The sequence below is a fragment of the Nannospalax galili genome, unplaced genomic scaffold (genome assembly GCF_000622305.1).
Source record: "Nannospalax galili isolate Female #2095 unplaced genomic scaffold, S.galili_v1.0 scaffold569, whole genome shotgun sequence".
NCBI lineage: Eukaryota > Metazoa > Chordata > Mammalia > Rodentia > Spalacidae > Nannospalax > Nannospalax galili.
In genome coordinates this window covers 276,932-295,765 of record NW_008360300.1, presented here as the reverse complement: position 1 = coordinate 295,765, position 18,834 = coordinate 276,932, and the positions used below count along the sequence as shown (strand labels likewise).

The following is an 18,834-nucleotide window of genomic DNA, read 5'->3' as shown; positions in this document are numbered from 1 at the left end:
AGCAAAGCAGGTGAGCTCAGCACAGACATGGGATCCTCCCTTTTACACTACTCTGATCGGAGACGCACCCTCTGGTCAGCCGCCTTCATTACGCTGGGTGGATGGAGATGGATGTTCACGATGAAGATGCCTGAAGGCGGAGGTGTGGTGCCTTTCTTACCTTTTCTAGTTCTGTGAATCAGTTCTGCACAAACATGGAGAGTAGCAACATGGAGGAGGAAATAACCACAAAAAGTAACTGAAGACTACAAATGGGCCAAATTAGAGAGCTTTTATTTTTGTGGAGACTAACAGAAAAAGAATTCAGAGGCCAACTTTTGAGGGGCATTTTTATTATAAATTTAATATGGTTGATTAATGAAAAATCACAATGCAACACCGTGAAAATGTATGTCAATATAAAAATTTTAGCAGCATTGCCATGGTTTCAGGCTCTAACATTTTAGTCATATGGTCTCCCTCCCGCTGTCAGAAGAGAATCCAGTGGCTCTATAGGAGAGCATCTGATGTTCTGCATAATGAAGGCCTCAAAGAAATTCCCAAACCCAGTGTCCTTTCTAGTGTTTCTCTCCCAGCCCGGAGTTCTACGGTGTCAAAGCACACCAAAAGCCTCACGGGTATTAGTTAATGTTTGAGACAAGAATTTTACTTTTCAGGCTGCAGAGAGGAAAAGGGATGGATAGTGAAACTGGACTTGACATGTATGTAGTGTTTAATTACCATCCCTGTTTCTATACATTCTCCATGCTGGTGACAGTGAAAGGCCACTGAAGGGCTCACTAATGTTTGGTGTGTGGCAACAATGGTGCTGCTGGTGAGTGGGTGGCTGATGCCTCGAACACACACACTGCTCTGGTGAGTAAGAGCTTGCCTGGCTACATACCAGGCTCACTGTAGTGACCAATGAGAAGGGGAGACAGACAACAGGAAGATATAATACTGGCAATCTGTCCCCTGCTTCTTTGGTACTTTCCAAAATTCTCTGATCAAAAAAGTATAGGGAAGCATACCATTAAAAATTACAGTTTAAGTATTTACAAAAGCAATTGTGATATATTACACAGTAACTCATACATAGCTCATGAACACATTCTTCTGAAAAGCACTTGTGATCTGCCTCAGCATTATGCAATCACACATGGGCCCGAGAACCTGCCCAAGTTTACATTACGTATCCTGCATCTTACTTACTTTACAGTATATTAAAAGGAAAAAACACCATTTGGAAAAAAGAACTTCACCGTTTTGCACTTTCCTTTGAAAAAGTTCTTAACTTTTGCCATTGAATCATTATATACCATTTGCTAAGTATGAAACTCTAGGCAATAGTCTCCACTTCCATCTTGAGTATGTTTGAAAAAAATGCTACCTAGGTACACAATATATCTTTAATACAAGTAACTGCACCACATTATATCACCACAATATCAGTTAGATACATACTATTATCTACAGTAGTTAGGTTAGCTCTGGAAGTTGAACCTCTGTGGCCTGGGTAAGCAGTGTGGCAAGAAGCCATCTGGAAGGTATGTGGAGGGCTGGTGAGTTGCCTTCCTTCCTTCCTTCCTTCCTTCCTTCCTTCCTTCCTTCCTTCTCTTGTTTTTGGTGTGTGTGTTTGTGTGTGTGTGTGTGTGTGTGTGTGTGTGTGAGAGAGAGAGAGAGAGAGAGAGAGAAAGTGAGAGAGGTGAGTATGCACGCCTTCTGCACACCCACACTAGATTATCCCTATAGCTGTATACTGATTGAAGAAACCAAATCACACATGTGGAAGGATTCCATACATGAGAAGAGCCATGATAGCAGCACTGAATAACCCGGCCACCGGCACAGTCACAAACCAGGCCACAAATATGTTCCGGAAGAGGCGCCAATCCACAGCCTTCCGGGAGCGGATCCAGCCCACAGCTACCACCGAACCCACCTATAGAAGCAGAAACATCTCAAAGTAAAAATGAGGCTTACATATTTAAAGATGAGACACAGAAAAGGGGAGAGGAGAGCTTCCCTGACACCCACCTTTGGCTGTTTATGACATACCCAGTAAGTGTACAGGGAACCAGAGTCATTCCCCATTATTTTTATTTACAGATTGTTTTGTACTTTTCATAATTTATGCTATCAAAATAATCTCATTTTGGAAAATACCAAGAAAATTTCTGCTGGGCTGTATTTAAGGAGGACAGTTATTTTTATGAAACCAGTTTTCCATCCAGTCACACAGTGTACCCCATATTCCAGACTTCCTTTCTACTATAAATTATATATATAATTTTTTATTATCTTTATTTTGTGTATGAGATTTTGCCTGCATGTATGTAAGTGCATCACTTGTATGTGATGCCTGTGGAGCCCAGAAGAGGGCATTGGATCTCCTGGAACTGGAGTTATGGATGGTTGTGAGCCACTATGTGGGTGCTGGTAACCAAACCTGGGTCCTCTGCAAAAGCAGCCAGTGCTCTTAACTGCTATCTCTCCAGCCCTTAAATTCTATTTTTATTATTGTGTGTAGGCATGCACACGCAACAGAATGTGTGTGGAGATAAGGACAACTTCTGAGGATTAGTTCTTTCCTTCCACCATGATAGGCCTGGGGGCGTCAAGCTCAGGCTGTCTGGCTTGGTGGCAAGTGCCTTTCTTTGCCATCTCAACAGCCCTTTTTCTTACTAGAACTGTTGTTAAAAGAATTTTTTTTCCTCTGCAGCTCTGCAGGGGTTTGTGTGTGTGTATGCTTTCCTACCTCCACTCTAACTATTATTGACAATCAGGCTCTAGATTCTTGTATTTCCTTTTATAAAATTTTATTTATTATTTTTATTTATGTGTACGAGTGTATTGCCTGCATCCTTGTCATGCGATGCCACGTAGGTCAGAAGAGGCTTCGGATTCCCCTGGAACTGGAGTTAAGGACAGTTGGTAGCCGCCATGTGGGTGCCGGGAATCGAACCCGGGTCTTCTGCAAGAGTAGTCAGTGCTCTTAACTGCTGAGCCATCTTAACAGCCTGAGATTCTTGTATTTTTATCTTGGACTTGGGCAGTTTTGTTCTGTTAGCTCTGTGTGGTCTATTTTGCAGATAACATCCCACTTTGGTCCCATGTAAAGGATGCCAACAACTTATCCTAATACTACTTATTGTCCCAAGGAAACAAAACTGATTACATGACTAATATAGACAACTTTGATAATAATAACACACATATTTTTTTACTAAGGTCTTATGCACACTAGATATAAATCCCTTGGCAGCATGCCCTTATTATAGTAAAAATATTGGGTAAATTATATACACTTAAACATGAAAATTAAGAGTTTGGTTTTTATTCTTTTCTTTAATTATTTTAAAGTTAAAATTTAAAATCAATTTTAATTGATTCATTTTTTGAGAGAGGGTCTCACTGTGTAGCCCTGGCTGGCCTTAGAACTTACTATGTAAATCAGGCTTGCCTCAAACACACAGAGATCCACCTGGCTCTGCTAGGATTAAAGGTGTGCAACACCATACTCAACTGAAGAGTTTAGTTTTTAAATCACTATATATGTGTGCAAATAATGGGTTTCATAGTGACATTTTCATGCATGAATATATAAGGCATTTTGATGTTCACACTCACTATTACCCTCTTAACTAGCCTCCATATCCTCAATACAGTCCCCCTTTTAGGGAGCTTTGATTTTTTTAGGCAGCTGATATTTTCATCTGTGCCTTTTAATTAATCATTATTGTCAATTGTAACACCTTACATTAGTGTGGAATGGACTGCTAACAGGTTAAATAACAATCACCTAGAAAAATCAAGCAGGTAGGGGGTTTCCAATGAGTTTCAAAAGAATTTGATTTTGCTAGGCTTGCTAAAGTGTAGAGTTAATCATAAACACAAAAACAAAAATCAATATACCATTTATTTAAAAGTAGTCCTCAATTCTATTTATGACTACAAAAAAATGAAAAGTAGGAGCTGGAGAGATGGCTCAGCAGTTAAGAGCATTGACTGCTCTTGCAGAGAACCCAGGTTCAGTTCTCAGCATCTACATGGTGGCTGACAACTACCTGTAACTCCAGTTCCAGGGGATCCTATGCCCTCTTATGGCCTCTGTGGGCACATGAAGGCAAAATATATAAAATAAAATATATAAGAAAATGAAAAATGGGCCATTAAGATAGCTGAGCAGGTAAAGGTGCGTCCCTCCAAGCCTGATAATCTGAATTCAACCCCCAGAACCCACATGGTGGAAGGTGATACACACACACACACACACACACACACACACATGCACACACATTAAATTAAAAGGTGAAAAGTTAAAAGCCTTTTCCCTGGGAAATAATATATTTAGGAAGTTTCTTCAGGAGTTCCACACAGCACAGAGGGCTGAAGGGAGATGACAAATTAGGAGAAGGTCACTTTTCACTCTATATAGTTTTGTGTTGTTTGAAGTATTTCGGTGAACATGGGCTTCTTTGGTAATTTTTATTTAAAAAAATTTTTTTTGTGTGTGTGCATGTATTTCTGGGGAATGAATTCAGGGTCTCACTTGCGCCAGGCAGGTACTCCACCACTAAGCTCCAAGACCCCCTAGTAATTAAAAAATAACTAAAATTAGAACAGTCACAATCACTGAATGGCCTGGGCTACACTGCCCATGCTGGCCCTGGTTAGGAAATACTATTTAACCCTTTTATGCTTCAATTTTCACATCTTTAAGGCCCTGGGGGATGCTAGCACTCTCCTCAAAAGTTTCTTGGAAAGAAAGATTAAATATTGATAGGCACTTCCAACAGTGCCCAACAGAGATATCTGTTCCATACATCCTAGTCAGGTTGATTAGTATGGTGTTGATTACTAACTGACTATAATCAGGTTTAGAACAGGAGGTGAAGATTTGAACCCTGGTCCTATTTCATGCAAGCTGTATAATCCTTGGAATGGGGCTGAACTTTGGAAGCCTGAACCTTTTCACCTGTAACTGGGAATAACAGGATGCTATTGGTAGTGAGCAACACACTGTGTATAAAGCATTGTTACAACCAGCATATGGCAATCTCCATGTACCTGGTAAGTATAATGACTTTTATAATGAGGATTTGAGGATATAGGGGCTGGAGAGATGGCTCAGCAGTTAAGGGTACTGTCTGCTCTTGCCCAAGACCCAGGTTCAGGTCCTAGCACCCACATGGTGGCTAACAACTGTTTAAAACTCCAGTTCCAGGGGGATCCAACACCCTCTTGTGGCCTCTGTGGGTATTGCATGCATAGGTGCACTTACAGACAGCAAAATGCACACATAAAAAAAATGTATATACCATTATAAAAAAGACAGTAAGAAATAAGAAACTTCTCCAATGAGGCTGATTCTTCATGCCAAAAAGTCTCAGTGCCATCTTAAACACACTGGACCACTTAACAATCCTTTCAGAGATGCCAACTTATCTTCATATTAGAAGTACTAAGCCATGTGTGTTCTGTTGGCATTTATCTGTAAACACACTGGCTAGATTTTAAATTGTGAGTAACTGCAGATGAAGTGTCTGGTGGCTCCCTCTTCTTCCTGTGCAGAGTAGGTCCCTAGGAGTTTGGACTGAAGCAAATGGCAATTGTTTTCCTTAAGTTGGAGAGTATTTTTACTTATTGGAGGCCTGTGGGGGATATTTTAGAGTTACATCCAGAAACAATGCAGGCCTATGCTGGGGAACTGGGTTCTAGTCCTGGCTCCCCAAGCTGAGCCTGCATCACTTCCCCTGGAGACTATATCCTTTTCACTTCCTCATCACTCCAATATGATATCACTACTAGAATTCCCTCCTGTATACAGGGGAATCTAGGTTTTAGAGTACTTGGTAGTGATCAATATCAGAGATTTCCCCTCATCTAGAGTCAACTTTAAGGTAACACTGTTACTTTGAACATCACGTACAGGGAAACCTAGAAGCAGACATGTCTCATCATCCCATTGAAATGATTTTTGTTTACATTTATTTCTGTCCTACTGCTGAGGCCAGTTCCTTGCAGAGGCAGGAACTGAATGGTACGTCTCAGTTAAATCTATAGACACGGTCAGTGCACACGTATATGACTTTGACAGTAACTCCAGGTGGGAACAGTGAGGAGCACAGGGCAAATGGAAACTTTCCCACTAAGAAGGCAAAGCCTCAGCAACTAGTGCCACACTAGGGGTCAGGGAAGATGTAGGAGGGACATGTGAAGGGAGCAAACATCTTCCCTTCTTCCCCTTCACTAGCCAACAATGTCCTGGTAGACCCAGCTGACCCTGAGATGCTTTTGCCCACACCAACCACACACACAGCCTAGATACTCCCTCAAGTCTTCATGGTGCCACTCTATCAAGGGACGTCCTCGGCTGAAAGATACCCACCTTGCAGTGAGTGGTGCTGACGGGAAGTCCGATGTTGGAGGCGATCACCACGGTGAAGGCAGAGGCCAGCTCAATAGTGAAGCCACTGTGGAAGAGCACAGAAAGAAGTCACAGGTGCTCTCTATGGCCCTGTTGATAAATCCCACAGGCACCAGAAACTTGCCAGAACACTCTGAAGTGGCTATGGACTGCTGCCTGGGCCAGATGACCATTAAGAACAAGAAATTGTTGCATAAGGGCAGCAGCTCACACCAAGGCATCAGGCTGCACCACTGACGCTCATCGGCTTTGCTTTCCTGACATGTTTTCAAACCTGAAGTGCATAACTGGGTCAGAAATTCCTGCTACTCAGTAAGATAAATTACTCATTCCTAAAAGGGCCTGGGGAAAATAGTGTCTCATTCTAAAAGAATGTACGTACTACAAAAAGTGAACTTTTTCCAGATAATGAATTTTTCTTCAAATTGAGCTCAATCTTGTTTTAAAATGGATTTCAAGGAGGGGGACTGAAAATTAGTTAAAAGGAAATGGAGGAGGCTGGAGAGATGGCTCAGTAGCAAAGAACCCTGGTTGTTCTTGCAGAAGACCTGGGTTCGAATCCCAGCACCCACATGGCAGCTAACAACTGTCTGTAACTCCAGTCCCAGGGGATCCAACGGCTCCTTCTGATCTCCACAGGCATTGCACAACACGTGTATGCAGGCAATACACGCATACACATAAAATAAAAATAAATAAAATTTTAAAAAGGAAATAGAAACTCCTAACATGTTTTTTTAAAACACAGAGAGAAAAAAAAGACTTCTTACAATAGGTAGTTTCAAATTTTAGTTGTATTTTGCAAGCTCTAAGTCAGTTATTTAACCTTTGATACCTCTGAAGGGTTCACAGCAGTGACTACAGAGGAAGCCTTTAGACTGCCTAGGACAGCAGACGCACATGTCCCAGAAACCCCAGAATGATGGCACACGAGAACTGGGGACTGAATTGGGGAGGGGAAAGGCAGGCACTATGTTTTGGAGTGTCAGTGTCTCCCACATGCCAAAGGCCTGGTTCCTAGGGTGGTGCTTCTGGGAAGAAACAGACTCTCTTAAGAGGGGTATTTGGTTCACTAGGGGCATGTTCCTGAGGGATGTAGAACTCCTGTCCTTCTGTTGGTCTCTTGCTTCCTGGCTGTGCTACACAACGTGTACCTTTCCACAGGTCCAAAGGATGAGGCCAATCTATTATGGCACCCGTAAAACTAAGACACAATCAACTTATTCTCTTTATAAATTGCTTACCTCAGATATTTTGTATTGGCAACAGAAAGCTGACTAACGGAAAAGACACCAGATGGGCCCTGACCAGTTTCTCTGGAGCAGAAGAGTGGGTGTGGTTAGAGAGTTTTAGAGAAAGGCAGGCCTCAGGCTCCAGTTTGTATTTCCTATTCTTTGTACTTCTCTTTGGATATCATACTAATTAGATCAACAGTGGGGGGTAGCCTGGGGGCTAGAGCAGGCTCCTCCTGGGCTCCCCTCTGCTTTGCTTCAGTATCTCCTTTCATCTTGGTACCAGCATAGATGGTGGCAGTGGGGATTGGTGAGTTAGGGGGCTGACTGGTGGTGAGTAAGGTAGGGAGGGGTCCCTCTGCCCCTTCTCACTGTGACCACCAGCTACAGAGGAGCAATATGAGAAAGTTCTAGACACATTGACTAGACTGCTGCAGTGAGCCCCACTGCTAAGTCCTGTCACTCCAGGTCTAACCTGTGCCTCACCTGGACGGTGTGATTGGAGTGAGGTCCTTCCCCATGGTCTGGATCACTCGTCTCCCCCATACCCAGAGACCCGTGCAGATCCCAACTCCTCCATAGAACAGCAGCCAGACAGGAGTGGCTGCTTCTTGCATCACTCCACCTTGTTTATAAATCAGCCACAGAGCCACAAGGGGACCAATAGCATTGCTGAAAAAAAGATGAGTTTGTCCTCTTAGTCGTTTAAATATAATTTGGTAGTTATTACACTACTGTGAAGCAGATCTCTAGAACTTCTTATCTTGCAAATGTGAAATTCTGTATCTGTATCTGTTCAATGACCTCCTTGTGTCTCCCCCTTACCCACTGCCAACCGCTATTCTACTTTCTGCTTCTGTGACTTTAGCAACTTTATAGACAAGTGGAATCATATAGCATTTATCATATAGTATTTTCTAGTTACTAGCATATTTCACTTCAGCATGGTGTTCTCAAGGTTAATCCATGATGTAGGATGACAGGATTTCCTTTTTTATATCTGAATAATAATCCATTGTGTATTACACACACATTTTACTTAGCTATTCATCCACAGATGGGACATCTGAGGTGCTTCTGCCTTTTGGCTACTGTGGATTGTGCTTCTATGATCATGGGTATACAGGTATCTCTTTGAGGTTCTGATTTAAAATTTTAAATATGTATTCAAAAGTAGAGTTGTTGGGTCAAATAGTAGTTAATTTAAAATGCTTGAAGACTCTCCACACTGAATCAGCTTGTATTTTCACGGGAAAGCACAAGGCTTTCATTTTTTTACACTCTCACCAATACTTTTGTTTTTTTTTGGACAGTAGAGACCCTAATAGTTTGGGATTTATTCTTTTTTTAAAAAATTAGTTTTACATGTATGAGTGCATTGCTTGCATGTGTGTAAATGCACCCGTGTCATGCAATGCCAGCAGAGGGAGTTGGATCCCCTGCAACTAGAGTTACAGACAGTTGTTAGCCACTATGTGGGTGCTGGGATTCAAACCTGGTGTTCTGCGAGAGCTGCTGAGCCATCTCTCCAGCCCCTGGGATTTATTCTTCTGAAAGTACTTTAAAAAAAATATCACAAGAAGCTGGGAGTGGTGGCACATGCCTTTAATCCCAGCAGAGGCTGGTGTATCTCTGTGAGTTCAAGGCCAGATGGTCTATACAGGGAGTTTCAGGCCAACTGGGACTACAGGGAGACCCTGTCTCAAAAAGACAAAAAAAAAAAAAGAAAAAACAAAACAAAACCCCACAGGAAATGGACAGGTAACCAAGCTCTTTTCTCTTCTGTTTCTCCTCGAATGTCTTTCCATTTCCACTGCCGCTCCTGCTGCTGCTGCGATTATAGCGACCAGTGTGGACAGATCAGTCAGTCCACATGCATCACTGCTAATCACGGATTCTTTTAACTTTGGAAGCCAAGCACTGTCCCTCAGTTTCCCACGAGAATGCCAATCCCACTGTGCTGCAGAAGGAGGCTACTCAGACAAGCACACCCTTTCCCTGGACACTACTGTTCCTGCCTCCCGTCAGCCTGTACAGAATTCAGACATATGGGTTTTTGCAGTCTAACTTTAGATTCTGTTCTTGGCATAGCTGTGTAGACAGAGGGTGAGAGTCACTAGAAATTGGCTTCTAAGTCAGCTTTGCTCTAGCTATGGGTTTCTGGGCAAGCAACTTCACATTTCTGAGCTTTGGGCCCATTTTTGAAGAATGCCATTTACGTAGTTCAGAGGGTTGTTGTGAAGAGGATTATGGGTAAATAATAAATGGTTCAATACTGAGGCCTGACTTTATAACTTTTTCCCAAATGACATTATTGTCAGATTATTATTTCTAGAATCTTGGCAATTGATGAATGGACAATCACTTGCCAGTGGGGGCCACATCCTGTACAAAAGTCTTCCCTATTTGTTATTACTATTACTGCAGTGCTGGGGCTAGAACCCAGGGCCTCATCACACACGCTAGGCAAGTGCTCCAACACTGAGATACAGCCCCACCCACAGAGGTTAAATGTACAGCATTTCTTCTCAGCAATATTCCCATGATTGCTTAACTCCTATTCATCTTTCTGGCTATGGAACCTTGTATATTGTCTGATAAATGTCAGGTGTCAGAAAAATGTCTGCTGGCTGATTGACTAGACGGCAAAAAGCTTAATAGTTTTTTTATGGTCTTGAAAACATCTAATAAGTTAAACTTTTAAAAAACAGGGAAAAGAGCCGGGCGTGGTGGCGTACGCCTTTAATCCCAGCACTTGGGAGGCAGAGGCAGGGCATCTCTGTGAGCTCAAGGCCAGCCTGGTCTACATAGTGAGTTCCAGGACAGCTGGGGCTACAGGGAGACCAAAACAAAAAAACAAAAACAAAAAAACAGGGAAAAGACTTATGGGGCATGAGTGTAAACTACTGTGTGACTGCTAAAACCCATCAAGAGTCAGCTCCTGGGAATGTTCTTCTGACTTCCTGCCTTTATTTTTCTGCTGTCTCCCACAGCTCTCAATGACACTTTAGGCCTTGGATGTGGATGTGTAGCCTGCTTCTTGCCTCTCCTGCCCACTGCTTGTGACCCCAATGCCTATTTGTTGAATGCAGATATTCACCTCACATCATTGCCACCATGAGCAAAGGACCCAAAGCAGGCAGTGAGGACTTGCAGAAAGTGGAAGAGCAGATGGATCTCTGCTGTGTCCTCCTCTTCCTTCTCTTCTTCTGTGGGGTCCTCTCGAGGCTGGACAGGGTCCAACAGCTCAGAGGCTAGCTTCATTTCCACACCACCCTCCTCTGCTTCGATCTCCGCCTCAGCTACTGCATTGCAATAGCTGGAATAGCTGTCATAGCGAAGCCTCTTCTTGGAAAAGGACACAGTGTCACCCACCAGCTTCTCACTGTCCTCAGGGGCAGAGGATGTGTCTGTGGCTCTGAAGGTGGTGTGCACTGGCATACCACAGATGGCTGCGGTATAGCAGGTGTAGCTGTTGTTCCTCCGTAGCAGCCTATAGTTGTTTTCCTGTGCTGGCTTCTCCTCAGGGCCCTTGTCTACATGGATTTTGTGCAGCAAGTCTTTATAGAGGCCCGAGTCTTTGTGTACAGTGTGATACACATGACCGTCATTCCTCATGTGGCCCTCAAAGCCAAATGTACCATTGGAAATGGGCGACTTTGCAGATCCATGAGTCATGGAGAGTGCTCGTCCTGAAAAAGATTTAGAAGATGCTTATTTAGGGTTGGGGTGCGCCACTCAGTGGCACAGCACATGCTTGGCAATGAACAAAGCTCTGGGTTGGATCCCTGTCCACTAAAACATAAAATTTGGCAATACTTTTGCCCCCCTGCTTGCCCGGGGGTGGTTACCTCTTCAGGAGGGTCTCCCTATGGTATGCTTAAGCTCTCCCGATTGGCCTTACCATAGGTAGTGCGTGGGTGGTTCCCTGTGGATGTGCCCTCTGAGGCCCCCAAAGTCTCCCCAGCTGGGCCAGTGAGGGGAACAGTGCTGTCATCACTGGCCTTGGCACCCGGAAGCTCCTTAAAGACAGGGGGCTCCACCTCCTGGTCTTTACCAAGGCTTTCTTCAGACACTCGGGATAGAGCACCTTCCTTTTCTATTTTGCCTATAGGAGACAAAGGCATAAGTATACATTTTGTAAATGCACTCCTTTTATTTAAAATAAATGTTAAAAGGGAACATATCTCTTTATACTTTAGTATTTACTCTGGAAACAAAACAGTTGAGATTGAGAAAATAAATAGAAACTTTGATCAATTATCTGGAAGACTCTAGCCATAAAATTCAGCTGCTGAGTAAAAAGATGGGTAGACAGACCTCAGTTGCTGCATCTAAAAACAACAGAAAACGAGAATTAAATCTGATCACCTAAATCTCTCCCAGGGCTGATATTGTATAAATCTAAAACCTTTCTAGGGTGGCCTTCTATTTTCTTAAACTAACCTCAGAGACACTGAAATGTTTATCCTTCTTGTCTTTGAAGTATATTGTTTTTTTCTTGGTCAAAAAATTACTGGTCTCAGATATTTTTATCATCTCAAATTGTAAAAAACAAGTAAACCCTTTTCCTCAGAAAGAATGAGGAGATCCTATTTACTTAAAAAAAGTCCTTTACTTTAAAAAGAAACAAGGAAACCAGATACATGCCTTTTGTCCCGGCACTCTGGAGGCTGAGGCGGGAGGATACATGAGCCCAGAAGTTTGAGACCTACTTAGGCAGTATAGTAAAAACAACAGTAACAACAACAAATAGTCAAGAACTTTGTTTTGAAGCTGCTTTAAATTTCAGAATTATTTCTGATCATAATGGACACATGGTGCTGCTAACTTAATTATCTTTTTGATTGAGAATTCTCCTGAGCAAACTTCCAAATTCTCACCTAGGTCTGGCATGCACAACATTAATCCCCACCTGTGCTACCTGTTTCTATGCTCCCTGCTCAGTCTGATACAGAGACAGGCTATTGTGTTTCTAGTATATTCTACCAGGAAAGTATAATATACATAAAGATCTCAGATCTCAAATTTTAGTAATCTGGAGTGAAGATATTTTTAAGCATTACAAAATAATTATAATCAAAGTTAACTTTTATACAGTAGAGATGTACCTATTTTCTTTACTGTTAATGAGCAAAATGAGGCATAGAAAGATTATCAGCCTGAGGTCATGTGGGTGGCACAGAGGCAGTATTCACAAGCAGATAGTTCAGCTCTGTACCTAAAATCATAAAGAAATCTATACAGAAATATCCTGTCAGCAAACATGGGAAACAATGTGTTTCCTACCGTGATAATACAATGCAAGGCTAAAAAACAAAGACATGGGGTTGGAGAGATGGTTCAGTTCTGAAAAACTCAAGGCTAGAGGGTCAGGGAACAGGTGGATGGTTGTCTCCAGTAGGACTGGGCAGGTCTCACTGCTAGTGGTACATGGGGGATGGTAGGACTCTTCACATCCTGATTGTGGTGATACCTCAGTTAAGAGCACTAATCGCTCTTGCAGAGGACTTGAATTCAATTCCCAGCACCCACATGGCAGCTAACAATTGTTTGTAACTCCAGTTCCAGGGAATCTGACACCTTCTTCTGACCTCCACGGACATTGCATGACACATATACATGCAGGCACTGCACTCATACACATAAAATAAAAATCATCCCTAAGTAAAAAAGAAAAAGATGGGGCTGGAGAGATGGCTCAGTGGTTAAGAGCACTGACAGCTCTTGCAGAGGACCCGGGTTCGGTTCCCAGAACCCACATGGCAGCTACAAACCATCCTTAACTCCAGTTCCAGGGGAATCGAAGCTCTCTTCTGATCTCCGTGGCATTGTACGACACGGGTGCACTCACATACATGCAGCCAATACACTCATACACATAAAACAAAAATAAATAAAATATTAAAAGAAGAAAAAGATGTTAAGGTTCTGAAATGTTAAGTGTTAGTTATTAGGAAAAATGTTTAAAACTTGAGGTATTCAGATAGATTTCATCATGACCATAGAGTTAAGTCAAACAAAAAGTATGTTTCAGGATGGCTTATCTGAGGTCAGTCACCCCTGCAAAGGTAGGAGGTATTTATTCTTGGCACAGAGCAGGAAGCAGCTTCTTGGGAGAGGAAAGTCATTAGAGAGGAAAAAGATGAGGGCTTTTAACCCATTAGCAACGTGGCTTTGCTAATTAGTTTGGAGTTATATTCATTAATGTAGATTTTATTTATTTTTAAATTAGTATACAAGGTTTTAGATATTATGACATTTTAAAACAAAGTAATGTGGATTTAACAAATTCTTATTTATCTTTTAAAGATTTTTTTATATTGTGTGTCACCATGTGTCTGTGTGTGGTATGTGCATATGAGTTCAGGTGCCCTCACAGGCCTCTAGAGGCGTTAGATCCTCCTGGAGGTACAGTTATTGAAGGTTGTGAGCCACCCAGTGGGGGTTCTGGGAATCAGACTCATCAAACTCAGGTCTTCTGGAAGAGTAGTATATGCTCTTAACCACTGAACCATCTCTCCAGTTCCACAAAAATTCCATTTTTAAATCCACATACAGTAAGCTGACTTAGAGCATTATAGGATTCTAAGTTTTCTTTTTATTTATTTATTTTTTAATTTTATGTGTATGTGTGTATGTATTGACTGCATGTGTAGGTAAGTGCACCCATGTTGTGCAATGCCTGGAGGTCGGAAGAGGCTGTCGTATCCCCTGGGACTGGAGTTATGGACAGTTGTTAGTTGCCATGTGGGTGCTGGGATTTGAATCTGCGTCTTCTCCAAGAACCACCAGTGTTCTTAACCACTGAGCCATCTTTCCAGAGCCACAATCTGAATGTGAAGGGTCCTACCATCCCCCATGTACCACTGGCAGTGAGACATGCCCAGTCCTACTGAAGACAACCCTGACCTTTTGGTTTTGAATTTTTCAGAAAGTCATCTAGAGGAAATCACAAAATTGTTTGAGACTGGCTTCTTTTAGTCAGCACAATGTTCTGAGACTCACTCACAGGCTGCAACAGGGGGCACCACTTGTTTATTTATCCTATGATAATATGGGAGGGTTTTCCCACTTTGGGGTGACAGTGATAAAAATGCTATGAACACCTATGGACATATTTTTGTGCGAATTTAAATATTAATTTCTTTGGGAAAATACATAGGTGTGGTTAAAAGAATGTTTACGGTCAGTGCATATTTGATGTTGTACGAAACTGCCACGCTGTCTTCCTGTACCAGTGTGCCGTCTCACTGTCAGTGCTTCAAAGTTCTGGATGTCCTTCACTCTTGTTGCAGTTAGCATGGTGTTAAAAACCCACTCAAATAGATGTGAAGTGATGCCTCATGGTTCATTTCGCATTTCCCTGATTGCCAGTGACACTGAACCTTGCATGGGCTTATTTGCCAATCGGATTTCTACTCTAGTGAAGTATATGGTTTTGCTGGTTTGTTTTCTGAAAGTTTCTTTAGTTTCAGGACATTAAGTTTCCCTTTAATGGTGGTTTCAGAGAGCAACAGTGCTCAATTTTTGTGGCATAAAATTTATCAATTTCTTCTGTGGATCATGTTGGTGTCTTATCTAAAGCTCTTTGCTTAACCAAGCCCACAAATGCTTTCTTTGGTGGTTTGAATGAGAAATGTCCTCAAGTATTTGAACATTTGGTGTATAGTCTCCAATTGGTGGTGCTGTTTTGGGGAGGGTTGTGGCCTTGCTGGAGGAAGCACTTCCAGCTTGCCCTCTCTGCTTCCTGTGCATGCTTACAGATGTGAGTGTTCAGCTTTCTGCTCTGGCTGCCTCCTGCCAAGCCCCCTCACCATGATGGACTCTTATCCCTCTGGAACTGTAAGCCTGTTCTAGAAGGATCCTGGAAGAAAGTAGTGTGGAGAGCAATATAGTTCCAGAGGGAAGCAAGGATGTACATAGCAACTGGGCTAGAGATTATTCCTGTGATATTTTGGTAAAGAATTTGATTGGCTTCTGCCTGAGGCCTAAGAACTTGCCTGATGTTGAATGAAAAAGTAATGGACTAATTACTAATTCCTCCTTGGTGGAGGAAATTTCAAGACAGCATAATGTTGAGTCTGTGGCATGGGTATCACTGATAACTTTATGTAGGTATACAAGGAAAAATAGGAAATGGAGCAGAAATACAAAATGTATACTTTAGAGAGAAAGAAAGCACTAGGAAGCTGAATGTAGCCAAGGCATATCCTGGAAGAGAGGCTGTAATTGATGAGGAGATTATGCCATTAAAGAGAGGCTTCCTGCTCCTCAACCTTCAAACTTGTGTAAGGAGAAGCCTAAGGGGTTTTCTGCTCCTAGAAAACAACATGTAAAAGCAGCTGCAAATGTGATCCAAGGGGGCCAAAGTCCATCATAAGCTGGCAGCTGAACTCCACAGTGTTATTCACACCATACTGGCTTTAGAGGCACGAAAGATGCAGGAGTGTGTGTGTGTGTGTATGTACCGATTATTTCTCCATGGTTCTGGAGAGGCATTAAGGCCAGGTAGTACATGCAGGGGAATCCTTGTGTAAAGAAGGACCTGTGAAGCCAAGAGGCCCTGAGAGGCCACTGTATGCAGTTGTGAAGGTCAAGGCTTGTTTGCAGTGGAGATCCCAAGATGTTGGATATGCCAGAGATGGGACATATATGCCAAGGAAAGCTGCATGCAGGAGTGGAACCAGCCTGTGGTGGTTTGAGTGAGAATGTCCCCCAGAGTAGGTGCCAAGTATTTGGACATTTCATCTCCAGTTGTTGGTGCTGTGTTGGGAGGTCTTGGAAGTTGTGGGTATGCTGGAAGAAGCTCGTTACTCGGGGTGGGCTTAAGAGAGTTCTTAAGCCTTGCTGGATCTCCAGTTGCTCTCTGCTTCCTGTGCCTGCTTGAAGATGTGAGCCTCTGCTCCTGCTCCAGTCACCTCATCACCACCTCGTCACCTCTTGCCACCATACCTCGCCACTGTGATGGATCCTAATTCCCCTGGAACTGTAGCTCAAATAAACTTCCTTTTATAAGTTCCCTTAGTCATAGTGTTTTATTACAGTAACAGAAAAGTAACTAATACACAGCCCAAGACAGATGTATGTTACAGGCAGCAAAGCTGAGCCATTTAAGCCCTTCAGAACTAAAGTCACAGACACTGGACATGGAGGTTGAGGATTTGGTGTTTGCCCTGCTGGGTTCTGGTTTGGGGGTTACAGTTAAAGGACTTCCATGAGTCTTGGAAGAGGCTTGACTTTTCAACAGTGTTAAAGAGTATGGGGAACTTTTGAAGGTGAACTAAATACATTTTATATTTTGATACTGCTATGAGCCTATGGGGTTGAGGGAACAGAATGTGATGGTTTGAATGAGAAATGTTCCCTATATGCTCAAGTATTTGAACACTTGGTATATGGTTTCCAGTTGCTGATATTGTTTGGGGAAGGTCATCAAACCTTTAGGAGGTATGGCCTTGTTGGAGCAAGCATGTCACTCACTGGGGATGGGCTTTGGAATGGGCCTCATCCCACTTCCAGATTATTCTCTCTGCTTTCTGCAAGTGACTGAAGATCTGTGCACTTAGCCTTTTGCTCTGGCAGCCTTTGCCACCATGCCTCCCTGCCATGATAGACTCTTTTGTTTTTTTGAGAAAGGGTCTCACTGGGTAGCACTGGCTAGCCTAGAACTCACTATGTAGACCAGGCTAGCCTCAAACTGACAGAGGTTCATCTGCCTGTTTCTCTCTCCCAAGTGCTAGGACTAAAGGCACGTACCTGCACACCCAGCCATGGACTCTTATCCCTCTGGAACTATAAGCTAAATAAACTCTCATTCTGTAAGTTGCCTTGATCATGGAGTTTTAACGTAGCAACAGAAAAGTAACTAATACACTCTTTTTCCCTTCAAAAAGTCTTTTAAATACTTTACATTTAGATTTGTGATATATTTTGAGTTAACTTCTTTATAAGGTATAAAGTTTATGGCAAATATTTTTTTAAAAGTATGGAAAACAGTGTGGAGAACTCTTAAAAAACTAAAAATGAACCTATGATATGACCTGGTTATAACACTCCTTGGCATATACCCAAAGGACACATCTTATTGTGGAGACACTTGTACAATCATGTTTGTTGCTACTCTTTTCACAATAGCTAAGAGATGGAAGCAACCTAAGTGCCCCTCAACTGACGAGTGGTTAGCAAAAATGTGGTATATTTATACAATGGAATTCTAATCAGCAGTAAAGAAAGATGAAATAATGAAATTTGCAGGTAAATGAATGGATCTAGAAACTGTTATACTAAGTGAAGTAACACAGACTCAGAAAAACAAATGACATATGTTCTCCCTCATATGTGGCTCCTAGCACCAAATCCTTTGAAATTCGGGGTCCTTTTAATAAGATGATGCTACACACAGCAGTCCCTTCTGCATGAAATAACTACCATCATCACGACTTCAGCTGAGCCTGATTGCTAAACATCCTCACAATTGGGCTTGTTGACAGTTGTGCTCATTCATTAAAGGAGGGCCAAGCAGGGTCACTGGACCCTCACCTGAATATCCAGCCACTCTTCCCAGCCAACTAGTCCAGCCTTGGAAGACAAAAGAAAATGAGGAGGAACCCAATAGAGGGATGCTTTTGGAAGCCCTTGTCAAGAAATTCCAATGGACTCTCATATGAACATTTGAAAATTGCCCTGTTCTGACTTTTTTCTAGAACTTGTAATGCTAATTACTCTTGCCTTTACTTCTCCTTCACATCTCCTATTCATGATTCAAAGACTTTCTTTTTCTCAAGATAAAAGTTATTCAGTTTGGGAGTCTTTTAGATAGACCCACTGAAGGGGTACTCCAATTGCCTCACCCTGTGTCCCTGTTCAGCATGGGAGAAGCCAGAGCGGTCTGCATCCCTAGTCCCTATTGGCAATTTGGGTAACCCCTTCAGAGGATGGTGTGATAAGAATATGAGGTAGAAATTGGCTAGGCAGTTAGGGTAAAAAGACCCCAAAGGAATGTAGCCAATTTCTGGGCTAAAATTCAAAATTTCTTTGGGCCTGTTAGCAACATACTCTGTTCCAAAGGCCAAAAATGTCGAAAATATTTGGGAGCTTTTATCTAATGCTTGAAAGATTTTAGCATTACCTCTTCAGAGGGGAGAATGTTAGAGTAGCCAAAAGCCCCATAAAAAAAAATAAATAAATCAA

At 42.4% G+C, this 18,834-nt stretch overlaps 1 protein-coding gene across 5 annotated transcripts in view; it reads right to left on the bottom strand.

Moving 5' to 3' along the window:
- Positions 1-257: 257 nt before the first annotated feature.
- Positions 258-18,834, bottom strand: part of Slc20a2 (solute carrier family 20 member 2) — a 131,476-nt gene continuing 112,899 nt past the window's right edge. For all 5 annotated transcript variants that reach the window (XM_008824223.3, XM_017795880.2, XM_029559213.1 and 2 more), the window contains 5 exons: positions 11,546-11,749; positions 10,742-11,333; positions 8,128-8,313; positions 6,371-6,455; positions 258-1,921 (listed from right to left, as the gene is read on the bottom strand). In XM_008824223.3, coding sequence (XP_008822445.1) covers positions 1,757-1,921; positions 6,371-6,455; positions 8,128-8,313; positions 10,742-11,333; positions 11,546-11,749 — 1,232 coding nt within the window. In that variant the 3' untranslated portion in view covers positions 258-1,756. The remainder of the gene's footprint in view (positions 1,922-6,370; positions 6,456-8,127; positions 8,314-10,741; positions 11,334-11,545; positions 11,750-18,834) is intronic.